The sequence below is a fragment of the Saccostrea cucullata genome, unplaced genomic scaffold (genome assembly GCF_032062105.1).
Source record: "Saccostrea cucullata isolate Sc308-1 unplaced genomic scaffold, CSIRO_AGI_Scuc_v1 ctg17322, whole genome shotgun sequence".
Lineage (NCBI taxonomy): Eukaryota > Metazoa > Mollusca > Bivalvia > Ostreida > Ostreidae > Saccostrea > Saccostrea cuccullata.
This window is the reverse complement of record NW_026923950.1, coordinates 1-12720: the sequence shown is the minus strand read 5'-3', so window position 1 is coordinate 12720 and position 12720 is coordinate 1. Positions and strand designations below refer to the sequence as shown.

General features: G+C 35.6%; 1 protein-coding gene and 1 long non-coding RNA gene across 2 annotated transcripts; both read right to left on the bottom strand.

The window, feature by feature from the left end:
* Positions 1–5575: 5575 nt before the first annotated feature.
* On the bottom strand, positions 5576–11672 carry LOC134265323 (uncharacterized). Its single transcript, XM_062747548.1, has 2 exons — positions 6318–11672; positions 5576–6216 (listed from the first exon to the last, which is right to left on the bottom strand). The coding sequence occupies exon 1, from the start codon at positions 11077–11079 to the stop codon at positions 9127–9129; it is 1953 nt and encodes a 650-aa protein (XP_062603532.1). The 5' UTR covers positions 11080–11672; the 3' UTR covers positions 5576–6216; positions 6318–9126.
* On the bottom strand, positions 5576–12179 carry LOC134265324 (uncharacterized). Its single transcript, XR_009991730.1, has 2 exons — positions 11960–12179; positions 5576–6193 (listed from the first exon to the last, which is right to left on the bottom strand). It is a non-coding gene; the product is annotated as an uncharacterized LOC134265324 (long non-coding RNA).
* Positions 12180–12720: the final 541 nt, after the last annotated feature.

The following is a 12720-nucleotide window of genomic DNA, read 5'->3' as shown; positions in this document are numbered from 1 at the left end:
CCCCCACTTTTAAGTTTTTGGGGAACTTTCAATTCCCTTTTTTTTTGCTTGTCAAAGAATTTCTTGAGTATTTTTGGGTAACTTTTGATTTTTTTTTTTTTTGCTTGTCAAGGAATTTTTTGATTGAGCCCCCCCACTTTTAAGTTTGTGACTACGCCTCTGGGCCATACTGGTCCCAACTGCTCATTATTAACGGTAATGCTTTCCTCTTATCCGGTCACACCTGAGGTATTTCAGAGGTTATCAAATTGAATATCTATCACCAATTTAGAGATTTACAGAAAATAAGAAAATAAAACAAACTTATATGAGATTTAATTAAATTATGATTCGACGATCATTATTTTTGATTTCTTGACGTATTTTTGTTTTCAAAACCTAATAAGAAAATTATAAATAATCTTGAATTTGTATCATTTATTTTATAATATTAAAACAATTATTTAAATTTAGATCATGCATATCTTGTTTGAAACATTAATCGATCGGAGAACTTTAATAAGCCGCGCCTACCTGGTTTCTGCTGTTGCTGCGGCTGCTTTGGAAATGTTTCTTTCAGTTGAGGAATCAGTTGTGGACATAGGATTTGCTGAGGCTATTCCTTGTCCGATTGGGTCATATCCAGAATATACTCTGGCTTCAATACGTTGTCTCTGTACGCATGTTAAATTTTCTCCTAAAGATCGGGTCATTACTATCTCCATTTGCTTCTGATTATTTACTTCCGGTAGTTTCTGTTTGCTTCTTGCGACTTCTATTGGTTTCAGTGGCTTGACGTTAAAGGTTCTTTCCAGTGCCTTTGGTTTCACGGACCAGTATGCATGGTCAGCTTGTAGAAAGTCTGTAAATAATAATTTGAGATAACCCTAGAGTTTAATTTATTTTCCCCATTTCTGTGAATGCTTGCAAATGAAGTGTCCACTCCAAAATGCGGTTTTACATGTATTACAATGAACAAAATAATATGTAAAAATAATTTAATAGCTTTGTGATTTCTAAAATTTTACGAAGCTAATATTTTTTTTTTTCTATTTTGGCAATTTAATTAATTTCCAAAAGGATTATATAGGCATCGTCATCTTCTGGTATCTTGCACAAACACTTAAATTTTTTTGTGAGTTAACTACATGTAATTAACGCAATTTTGGGAAAATTATTTTAGGAACGTATATTATCTCTCCTTAAGTTGCAAGTTTTATCGAGGTCGTTGTGTGTTTCTACTCACTTGCCAAACACAATTTTAATTAAGAAATTGTGGTCATCAGAATAAAAAAAAATACGTTTAGTTTCAAGATCGTTTCAGATAAAAGTTTTCCCATTCGAATAAAACATTGTAAAACATTTGCTACAATTAAAAAAGCAAGGTGACAATATCTAAAAAAATATCACACAATGTACTTTTAACTAGTTTAAAATTTGTATAGTGGACCAATTATGAAATATTGTAATCTCATTTCAAAAGTGTTTTTTTTTAAAGTTTATTAGTATAAATGACCCTGGAAACGTCGTTAATAGGACCACCCCGATGCGTTAAACAGTTAGACACTCCTTTATGACCTTAAACTTTCTAATCAGACGTATACGATATTAACAGCTAATTCACTTTGAATGAACATCTGTTATAAACGAAATGCATAAATACCTTACCATTATCTCAGTTTTCACAGTGTTTATAGTTCTTGTCAAATATTTTGCCCCTTTTCACACTAACTCTTGAGAGCGTTATGTTGCCATTTCTTTTTCCATATCCAAAAAAAAAAACCTCGAGTCGGTAAAACATTCCCTCTTGTTATTGTGTGTTATAAAGAATAAATCCTCTTAACACTGCAATCTCGCCCCTTTTTAAGGACAGATGATAAAAACAAACTTTTGTGAAAAATACTTGGGTCATGTTTAATAAATAAATAATTTGAATAACTTTCACCGCGTAGTTTTTAATTTTGTATTCAAATTTGCACAAAAATGGAATTTAAAATGAAAACTTATTGTATAGATTAATAAGGATGGTTTTAGAAGGGTACACTTTTGAACATCACAGAAGGTTTACAATATCTTTATATTCTAGGATTTTTTTTATATTTATTTATTTCACATATGCATGTACAATAAAGTGCAACGACAAATCAGCAATTATTTTATATATACAGTGCAAAAAAGCAAAAATCTTAGGATTGCTGATTGAAAGGAAAGAAAGGAAAAGAAAGAGAGAGTGAGGAAAGAAACTGCTAATTAACAAATTGGGGGAAAAAAACCTAGTCTGTTTAAACATTTATTTGATCTGAGACACAGCTGTTGATTCTAAAATCGAGCAAAATTGTCAGAGCCTTCTCATTATAAAAAGCCAAATTTCCCATTCTTTATGAAAATCTTCCAGTTTACAGTTTTTGGTAGCTATATACTTCAAAGTTGAAAGATGAGTTTTGATATCTATAAGTAGTCCATGAATTGATAATTTTTCATTAAGACACCGCTTTTTGTATATGTAGGATTTGAGAATTAGAAATATCTGGTACAAATTCCTACAGCTTGAATTAAGATCTAATCCCAAAATAAAAGAACAAGGATACCTTGGAATAGCAATATCCCTTGTCTGACAAAATTCAAAAAATAAATTGATGAGATCTTGAACACAGGGACATTCCCACAGTGTATGGTAAATTGTTTCTTCAGCTGAATTACAGAAATTACACATTTTACTATCTTTTATCCCAACTTTAAACAAAAATACATTAGTAGTTAAGATATGATGGTTAATTCTATATTGTAACCATTGTAGTTTTGTACTTTTAGTACTGATAAAAGGTAACTGAAAGATTGCTTTCCATTGCAACTTAGATAAAGTGAAATATCTTCCCCATTTTGATTTGTAAAAAGATGTGACATTTTCTTCTGTATTTAGTGTATCATACATAGTTTTAGTACCATTTTTGGATGAACAAAATGATCTTATATTAAATGGTATAATTGGTCATGGGTTATTTTTTTCTTTAACAATATCCTCATTTTTTAGACTGTTTGAAACAGAGTTTTGTATACCATAATATGTAAGAAAATTAGTTTTAATGTTGAACTTTTACTGGAGATCTCGTAAACTCAAAAATGTCCCATTCTCATCAAGCAAATCGTTGATATATATAATATTCTTATTATACCATTCAGTATAGAAAATGGGCTTTTTTCCAATTTTAATTTTATTATTCAACCAAATTGGTTGAGTTACAAATTCTTGCCATGTTTTTAACTTCGTTTTATCTTGAATATCTCGAAAAGCAATAAATGTATCTTTCCAAAAAGAGTTTCTTAAATGGTGTAATATATCATTGATATAATCTGATCCAGTTTTGAACATTTTGTCAATGTTTACAGTTTCATTTAATAAATTTTTCCATTTTGAATTTTGACTGTTCAGTAATCTTTTAATCCATGATGATTTCAGACCTTTTATATAGTTATTAATTTCAATCATTTTCAGGCTTCCATTTGGATAGTCTTGAGTGATTTGTTTTCTTTTAATTTTATCCACCTTAGATTTCCACAGGAAATTAAACAAAATATTGTTCAAATCTTTTACAAATTTGCTTGATGGCGTTGGTAGAGAGATAAAAAGATGGTTCATTTGTGAGATAAGTAGAGATTTTATCAGGGTAACCCTGCCAATAGGAGTGGTATGCCTTTTGTTCCACTGATTAATAATACGTTTGATTTTTACCAGCTTTTTGTCATAATTAAGTTTAGGAATATTAGTCAGGACAACATCAAAATAAATGCCTAAAATTTTAAAGCTGGTTGTCCAATGAAAATTCATTTCATTACATAATTTTTCATTTGTGTATTTTTTGCTACCTATCCAAACTAATTGTGTTTTTGATAGATTGATTTTTATCCCAGAGAGTGCATTAAAATGATTCAATTCCTCAATAGTGGCTCTCAGGGATTTTTCAGACCCATCTTGTATTACTGCAGTATCATCAGCATACTGAGACATTAAATATTCTATTTCATTTATTTTGATACCTTTTATATTTTTGTTATTTTTTATTTTGAGAGCAAGAAACTCTGCACATAATAAAACAAATACAGAGAGATTGGATCACCTTGGCAACAGCCTTGGCTAGGTTTAAAAAAGTCTGAAAGGTATCCTGCTTGTGTAACAGATGATTCTATATTTCTTTGAAAAGTAGATATCCAGGAATGAATAGATGGACCAAAATTTAAAAAATCTAGCCATTTATGTATGAATTTCCGAGACACTGTGTCAAATGCTTTCTCAAAATCAATCAACAATAAAACACCTGGGATGCCATGTTCCTCTGTGTATTGCATTAAATCATATATTAATCTTGTGTTTTCACCAATATATCTACCCGGTATAAAGCCTGTTTGATCAGAACTAATTATTGTATCGAGAACAGTTTTTATTCTTTGAGCAATACACCCAGAACGTATTTTATAAGCTACATTTAAAAGTGTTATTGGTCTCCAATTTTTCAAGAAAAATTTACTTTTACCCTCCTTTGGAATACAGGTGATAATACCCTGTTTCTGTGTTACCGAAAATTGACCACTGCTGTATCCAAAATTTAAGGACCTAACCATAAAATGTCCAATTTTGTTCCAAAAAACTTTATAAAATTCTGTAGTAAAGCCATCGCTGCCGGGGCTTTTATTATTTGACATATTCCTTAGAACAGGTGTTGCTTCGGTGTACGAGCTTTTCCTTTCTAATGAGCCTCTTTGAATATCATTCAACTTTTTTATGTCTGTGTCTGATAAAATTTGATTTAAATCATAGTCTCTGCTTTCATCATTTGCCATATAAAGATTCTTATAGAAACTTTCTATTTCTTTTAAAATTTCATTTTGATCTGTTATTTCTTCCAGAGTTTCTTCATCTTTAATTAATTTAGGAATTATTTTATTTGTATAATGTCTGTTTTCTAAATTCAAAAAGTAGTTTGTAGGTTTCTCTCCTTCATCTGTCCATTTAGCTCTTGATCTCACTATGTTTCCCATTAATCTATGATTTCGTATATTCTCCAATTCTTTCTTTTTATCATTGATCAAGGTAATGTTTTGCTCATAGTTTTCTTCTAATTTATCAATATCAGCTATAATTTCTTTTTCTTTTTCATTATTCCTTCTTTTAATAAAACTAGATTAAGATATTGTTTTCCCTCTTATTTCCATCAGAAGAGTTTCAAGGAAAAGTTGATCATTAAATGTAAATTGTATTTCAGCATTAGACAATATATATTCTTTACTGTACACAGGTAAAGCATAATTTTCTTTTATCTGCATTATAGTATTGTTAATGGTTTTAATATATTCAAAGTCATGCAACAATGAGTTAATAAACTTCCATAATCCTTTTTCATGGGTAAAATTACTCAGTTTTAGATTGAGGTATACAGCGGAATGATCAGACTTGTAGCTTGATAAAATGTCAGTCTCTTTTATCATATTTAACAATGAGTTTGATATCAGAAAAAAATCTAACCTTGCTTGTTTAAATGGATGAGTGTCATGAGTTCTTTTTGGATTTTGTAGAGTTGAAAAGGAAAAACAATATCAATCAGAAACAACAAATAAGTTCATTAACAGAAATAAAAAAAAAATTATATTCAATTACTCTCACTCACGCTCACATACCAGCTCACACACCGGAAATGAAAATAAATATGAACAGTTAACTCAGCTTAAACCACTTCTGATACTTTACATAATAATAAAGTTGAATATTACATGCTACAATGCTGAGTCAATAATTATCAGATTCTAAATCAAACAGGTAAAATTCACCAACTTAATTCAGTCTTTTCAATTAATATTTCGAAAAAGCTCAATTAACTTCAAATAACAATAATATCTTTTAAAATGTAAACGAGTTCTGTTATTTACTACTGAAAGTTACTCAAAGTTCTGGTTCACAAATCAGGTCAGCGACACGTGTCCTAGAAAATGCACCACGGCGCTCTTGCCATACAGGTAACGTCAACGTCACACCAAGTTCCGTGGTCCACAAAATAGTAGTTCCTAACTCGCAGAGCCCCGGGTCTTAGCCTCCCGCTCCGGTTATCCTACCACGCCCTTAACGGTGTTGACCTTGGATAAGACGCACGTGGCCCTCCATGCATAAACGTCAATAAGCCTCAGACCTCGTCAAACGACCCTCAGTAGGCCCATACATCAAAACCTCGTCTCTAAGCCCCTTACGCACTGAAAGTAATTTTTATTTACAAAAAGCTAACCTAAGATACAACTGACACCGGAAATTTATACCAGAAAACAAACTATATACATTACTCGAACACTCTTACTGGCTAGAACTGCACAAACACGCTGCAATAATCCTCCTGGCAAGTTATATGGCTACCCGTTAACATTCGGTGCTATATCTCACCAAAATATTCGCCACTTGTATAATCATGCAGGGGAAACAGCAAACGTGGCACACCTCCGGCTGGTCACGCTACCGGACACAAAACTGGATCTGACCATCCCGACAAAACCGGTCCCTTTATATACTCGTGGCAAAACAGACTCAAATGTATGGAACCCCCTTCGAACAAAATTAAAATTATATATACAACAAAAAATCAACTTCTGCACATACGCCCCCATTTATTTGCCAATATTTATAAATATTGCAAAATAAATCTAGAATAAGTTGACGTATCGGCTAACCAGCCCTTGAAAGAAAGTCAGCTAATTTGTTATCCCTGCCTGGAATATGCCTCACTGTGTACTTGTACTCTTGTAAAACCAAGCTCCAACGAAGTAGTCTAGGATTTTGGGACTTCATCGTCTTAAGCCACTGCAACGCTCTGTGATCCGATTCTATAATGAAATGCTTACCATACAAATAGTTTCGCAGACGCTGCACCGCCCATACAATCGCATAGCATTCTTTTTCCACAACGGCGAAATGCTGCTCCCTGGGAAGTAGTTTTTTACTGAGGTAAACGATCGGATGGTACTCTGTATCCTTCTCCTGCAATAAGACCGCCCCCAGTCCCCTGTCGCTTGCATCGGTTTGTAAAACAAACACTAATGTAAAGTCTGGATTCCAGAGTACAGGTGCACTTACCAATTTCTCCTTCAGATTCCTAAATGCCTCATCATGTTCCTCTGTCCATATGATTGTGTTTGGCTGTGTTTTTCTAGTAAGATCAGAGAGTGAAGCAGACAAGGAAGAAAAATTGGGAATAAACTTCCTATAAAAGTTCATAGCACCTAAGAATGACCTCACATCTTTCTTTTTTGTTGGAACAGGAATATCTAAGATTGCCTGTACTTTGTCTGAAGTTGGCCTTACCTGACCATTTCCGACCTTGTGTCCAAGAAATTCCATTTCTCTACACCCAAACTCACACTTCTTCGGATTAGCTGTTAATCCTGCGTCCTGAATAGCTTTTAACACTAATCTGATGTGTTCAAGGTGACTAGACCAGTCCTTACTGAAGATAATAATATCGTCAATAAAGGAATCTGAATACTCCTGATGACCTGCTAGTATTTGTCTAACCAACCTGTTAAAAGTGGCTGCCGAATTCATCATTCCAAACGGCATCACAGTGAACTGATAATGACCGAATGGAGTGATGAATGCATTTTTCTTTGGCGTCATCTTCTAGAGTAATCTGCCAATAGCCCTTAGTCAAATCTATCTTGCTAAGATACTTAGCCTCACCTAGTCGATCAATGATATCCTCAATTTGAGCATTAGGTTCTGGATCGAACACAGTTACCTGGTTTAACCTCCGATAGTCTACACAAAACCTGATACTCTTGTCCTTCTTCGGTATGATAACGACAGGTGATGCATAAGGACTAACTGACTGTTCTACAATACCTGCTTCTATCATTGCAGACAGTTCTTTCTTCACCTCATCTCTCAACATATGTGGAATCTGATATGGCTTTTGACACACAGGAACATCACTAGTAGTTACCACCTTATGTTTCAGTAAGCTAGTTCTACCTGGTACATTTGTCAACACACTACTAAACTTTTCTAAACAACTCTGTAATTCACCTGTTTGTTCCTTTGATAGCGTCTGTGCTATCTTCACATCCTTCACCGTATCCCTAACATCCATCAAAGGATTGCCTATCCACTCATCTTCATCTGACATGTCGACCGAACATACTGCTGTTGCTACTACCTGGTCAGCATCTCTGTCTATCCATCTCTTTAACATATTGACATGATAGACCTTTGTGACCCCATTATTGTACTTTACCCTATAATCTACGGGACTTACCTTTTCCGTAATAGTAACTGGTCCCTTCCACTGAGCCAATAACTTTCTAGTACTTGTGGGTAACAATACCAGTACCTTTTCTCCCACCTCAAAAGACCTATGCCTCGCTTTCCGATCATAGTACCTTTTCTGTTCCTGCTTACTACCTACCTCATTCTCCAACACAATATCTGCCATTTTTGCCAACTTTTCTCTGCTTTCTATAATAAAGCTGAGTACTGATGGTTGTAATTGATTATCTTCATCACCTTCCTCCTCAATGCTTTCTCTAAGAATGGTCAAAGGACCTCTTACAAACCTTCCATACATCAGCTCGAAAGGAGAGAATCCCGTGGACTCCTGTGGAACTTCTCTATATGCAAATAATAAATATGGCAACAACTTGTCCCACTTACCTGGCTCGTCTTGTGCGTATATTTGAAGCATTCTCTTAAGTGTGCCGTTGAATCTTTCCACCAGCCCGTTTGCCTGTGGGTGGTAAGGTGTTGTGTTCAACTTACGAATGCTTAACAAGCGACATAACTCTGTCATAAGAGAGGACATAAAGTTTGTACCTTGATCTGATAGTATCTCCTTTGGGACCCCAACTCTCGAAAACACCTCCACTAACGCCTCAGCTACCACCTCTGCCTCTTGACTTCTAAGTGGTATCGCCTCGGGATACCTTGTTGCGTAATCGCACAGAACTAGAATGTACTGATTACCTCTCTTTGTTCTGGGTAATGGGCCCACCATATCAATAGCTACCCTCTGAAACGGCGTCTCGATTGGCGGCACCTGAACTAAGGGAACTTTACTTACTCTCGTTTTGGAGGTTCCCTTCTGGCACTTGGGACATGACTTACAGTACCTTTTTGTGTCCTCAAAAATACCTTGCCAAAAAAAAATTCGTCAGAATTCTTTCTCTTGTCTTCTTGATACCAAGATGTCCCGCTAGTGGAATGTCGTGCCCCATCGATAGTATTTGCCCTCTAAATTTTGCTGGTACTACTAACTGTTTAAGTAGACTGTCTTTATCCGTTTTGAAAACCCTGTATAACAAACCTTTCTCCTTTGTTATGTAGCTCTCTCCATCGTCTGTACACTTCTTATCTATACTCTTTCTTAACCTTTCAAGACTCGGATCTTTACCTTTCTCTTGTATCCACTCTTCCTTCGAATCCATGACATTCACATCAGAACCAAGCTCCAGCTTCTCTTCTACCTGACTATGTTCTTTTTGTTTTGCTGCAGATCTTGTTTCTACTGCTTGACAAGACTCATCTAGTGACTCTCTCACCTTACTTTGTTTCTGCTCTGGAATATCAACTCTGGTATAATTACCTACTATTAAATCAGCAAAAGGAGAGTTAAGCACCAATGCCACTACTTTACCTTTCACATACTGTGTGTCCACGTGTATCCAGACCTCTGGACACCGCTGAGAACTACCATTAGCAAGAGTAACTTCACTCATTGCCCCTGTCATATCATCCGATGTAACCAGTTTTTCTGAAACTAGTATAGATGTACACCCTGTATCTCTAAGTACTGAAGCACTCTTACCGTTCACAAACCCCTCCTCTAATTTCAGACCTCTGTCTCTGTTATCTGGGATAACTTCCATCTTATCTTTAACTGAAACAGGAAGTTCTACAGAAACACCATCCTTACTCTTAGTAGGGGAGTGAATTAACCCTGCTTTCTCTTTACCACCGCTTGCTTGAATCGTACCTTGTTTATCTCCAGCTGGTTTCCAACCAACTGCACCCTTGATACCTGGCTTGCGTAAAGGACAACTACTCATGAAATGACCCACTCTGTTACAGAGAAAACATTTCTTCTCGAATTTGTTCTGTTGGCTTACCAACGGACTTGTGTTGCCCTTAGCCCCAGTAATCTTACCTTTCATATCCTTGGTATACCCAACGGCTTTGTTCGTCACCATCGACCCTTGATGTGCATTTTGATATGCTTCAGCCAAATCTACCATTTCACCTACCGTCTTAGGTTGTCTCTCCTTCAACCAAATTTGTAAATCCCTAGAGGAACTGTTAATGAGCTGCTCTCTCATAATAACATCGACTAGAACATTGTACCTCTGATTCACCTTTTCCATTTGACACCAGTGATCAAAATGATTCACTGCACGACTATGAAACTCTCTAAAAGTTTCAGTGGGATATTGTCTACACCCTCTGAATTTGTCTTTGTAAGTACTGGCTGTAAGGTTATACCTCTTAAGAATTGCTTGCTTAATAACTTCATAGTCGCTAGCTTCCCCATCACCTAACCGTGCGTACGTATCTAAAGCCTTACCTGTAAGCTGGGGTACTAAACGCAAGGCCCACTCTGATTTGTCCCACTTGTGAAGTATAGCTAACCGCTCAAAAGACCTCAAGAACACATCTATATCTTCCCCTTCAACATACTTAGGAAGTGTAAACTTTACCTCATGTTTTGTTTCTTTAGCTCCTGCATCTGGCCATGGACCATGTGGCTTCTCCTGCAAGGCCTGTTGCTGTAAATCTAGTTCTCTCATTCTTACCTCTAATTTTCTTTGCTCTAAGTCTTTCTCATGAAGGAACTTCTTTTCCTCTAACTCTTTTTCATGGAGTAATTTCTTTTCTTCCAAGTCCCTCTCGTAAAGAAGTCTCTTTTCCTCCGCATCCTTCTCTAGCTGTAGCCTCTGAATCTCGATCTCCTCCTTTTCCTTCTCTCGTCTGGCCATACGCTCCTCTCTCTCCACTGCGCTAGCATGTCTCCACATCTCCAGACAAACCGTTAAATCCTCACCCTTACCAATGGCCTCCTGCACCCAACTAGGTAACGACATCGTGAACTTCAACCAACTACCACAACTCAACAACAAAACCAGCCAACGAGTACTCTTTCAGTTTAACTATTATCTGCAAATAACTTTTCTTTAAAAAATTACTCTATTTCATTGAACTTTTTCAAAAATGACTTAAATGTTAATTCTAATAGATATTTTCCCTCTCAACAAACTCCTACAAAATCCCACCGCTGCCACCATATGTCATGAGTTCTTTTTGGATTTTGTAGAGTTGAGAAGGAAAAACAATATCAATCAGGAACAACAAATAAGTTTATTAACACAAATAAAAAAAAATCAAATTATATTCAATTACTGTCACTCATGCTCACATACCAGCTCACACACCGGAAATGAAAATAGATATAAACAGTTAACTCAGCTTAAACCACTTCTGATACTTTACATAATAATAAAGTTGAATATTACATGCTACAATGCTGAGTCAATAATTATCAGATTATAAATCAAACAGGTAAAATTCACCAACTTAATTCAGTCTTTTCAATTAATATTTCGAAAAAGCTCAATTAACTTCAAATATAAATATCTTTTCAGCTGTAAACGTGTTCTGTTATTTACTACTGAAAGTTACTCAAAGTTCTGGTTCACAAATCGGGTCAGCGACACGTGTCCTAGAAAATGCACCACGGCGCTCTTGCCATACAGGTAACGTCAACGTCACACCAAGTTCCGTGGTCCACAAAATAGAAGTTCCTAACTCGCAGAGCCCTGGGTCTTAGCCTCCCGCTCCGGTTATCCTACCACGCCCTTAACAGTGTCGACCTTGGATAAGACGCACGTGGCCCTCCATACATAAACTCGTCAATAAGCCTCACACCTCGTCAACCGACCCTCAGTACGCCCATAGATCAATAACCTCGTCTCCAAGCCCCTTACGCACTGAAAGTAATTTATATTTACAAAAACCTAACCTAAAATACAACTGAAACCGGAAATTTATAACAGCAAACAAACTATATACATTACTCGAACACTCTTACCGGCTAGAACTGCACAAACACGCTGCAATAATCCTCCTGGCAGGTTATATGGCTACCCGTTCACATTCGGTGCTATATCTCACCAAAAATATTCGCCACTTGTATAATCATGCCGGGGAAACTGCAAACGTGGCACAGAACCCCATTCGAACAAAATTAGAATAATATATACAACAAAAAATCAACTTCTTCACAATGAGGCTTGCGCCAAGTATATCTTTGTTTTTCAGGGTAATTTCTCTGAATATATCTGACAACTTTTGGCCAGAAATAACTTCTAATAGCCTTTCTCTTGCTTTCGGATTATTAGTATGAAGATAATTATGATAGTCCTTATCTGGGTTAATAACTAAAGTAAAGTCCCCTACTAGAATAACATGATCATTGTTCATATTATCTATTGATTCTGAAACCATATTATAAAACCCAGGATCATCGTCATTTTGACAATAAATGGCAATAAGACTTGTACGTACATCCCCAAGGCTAATATCAAGTGCTAAAAAATTACCTGAGTTATCTTTCACATTGTTGTGAACTTTATATTCAAAATTACTATTTAAAAAAATTGCTATACCTCTGGACTGAGACGAGATGGAATTAAAATATACATCATATCCCCATTCATTTCTTATAT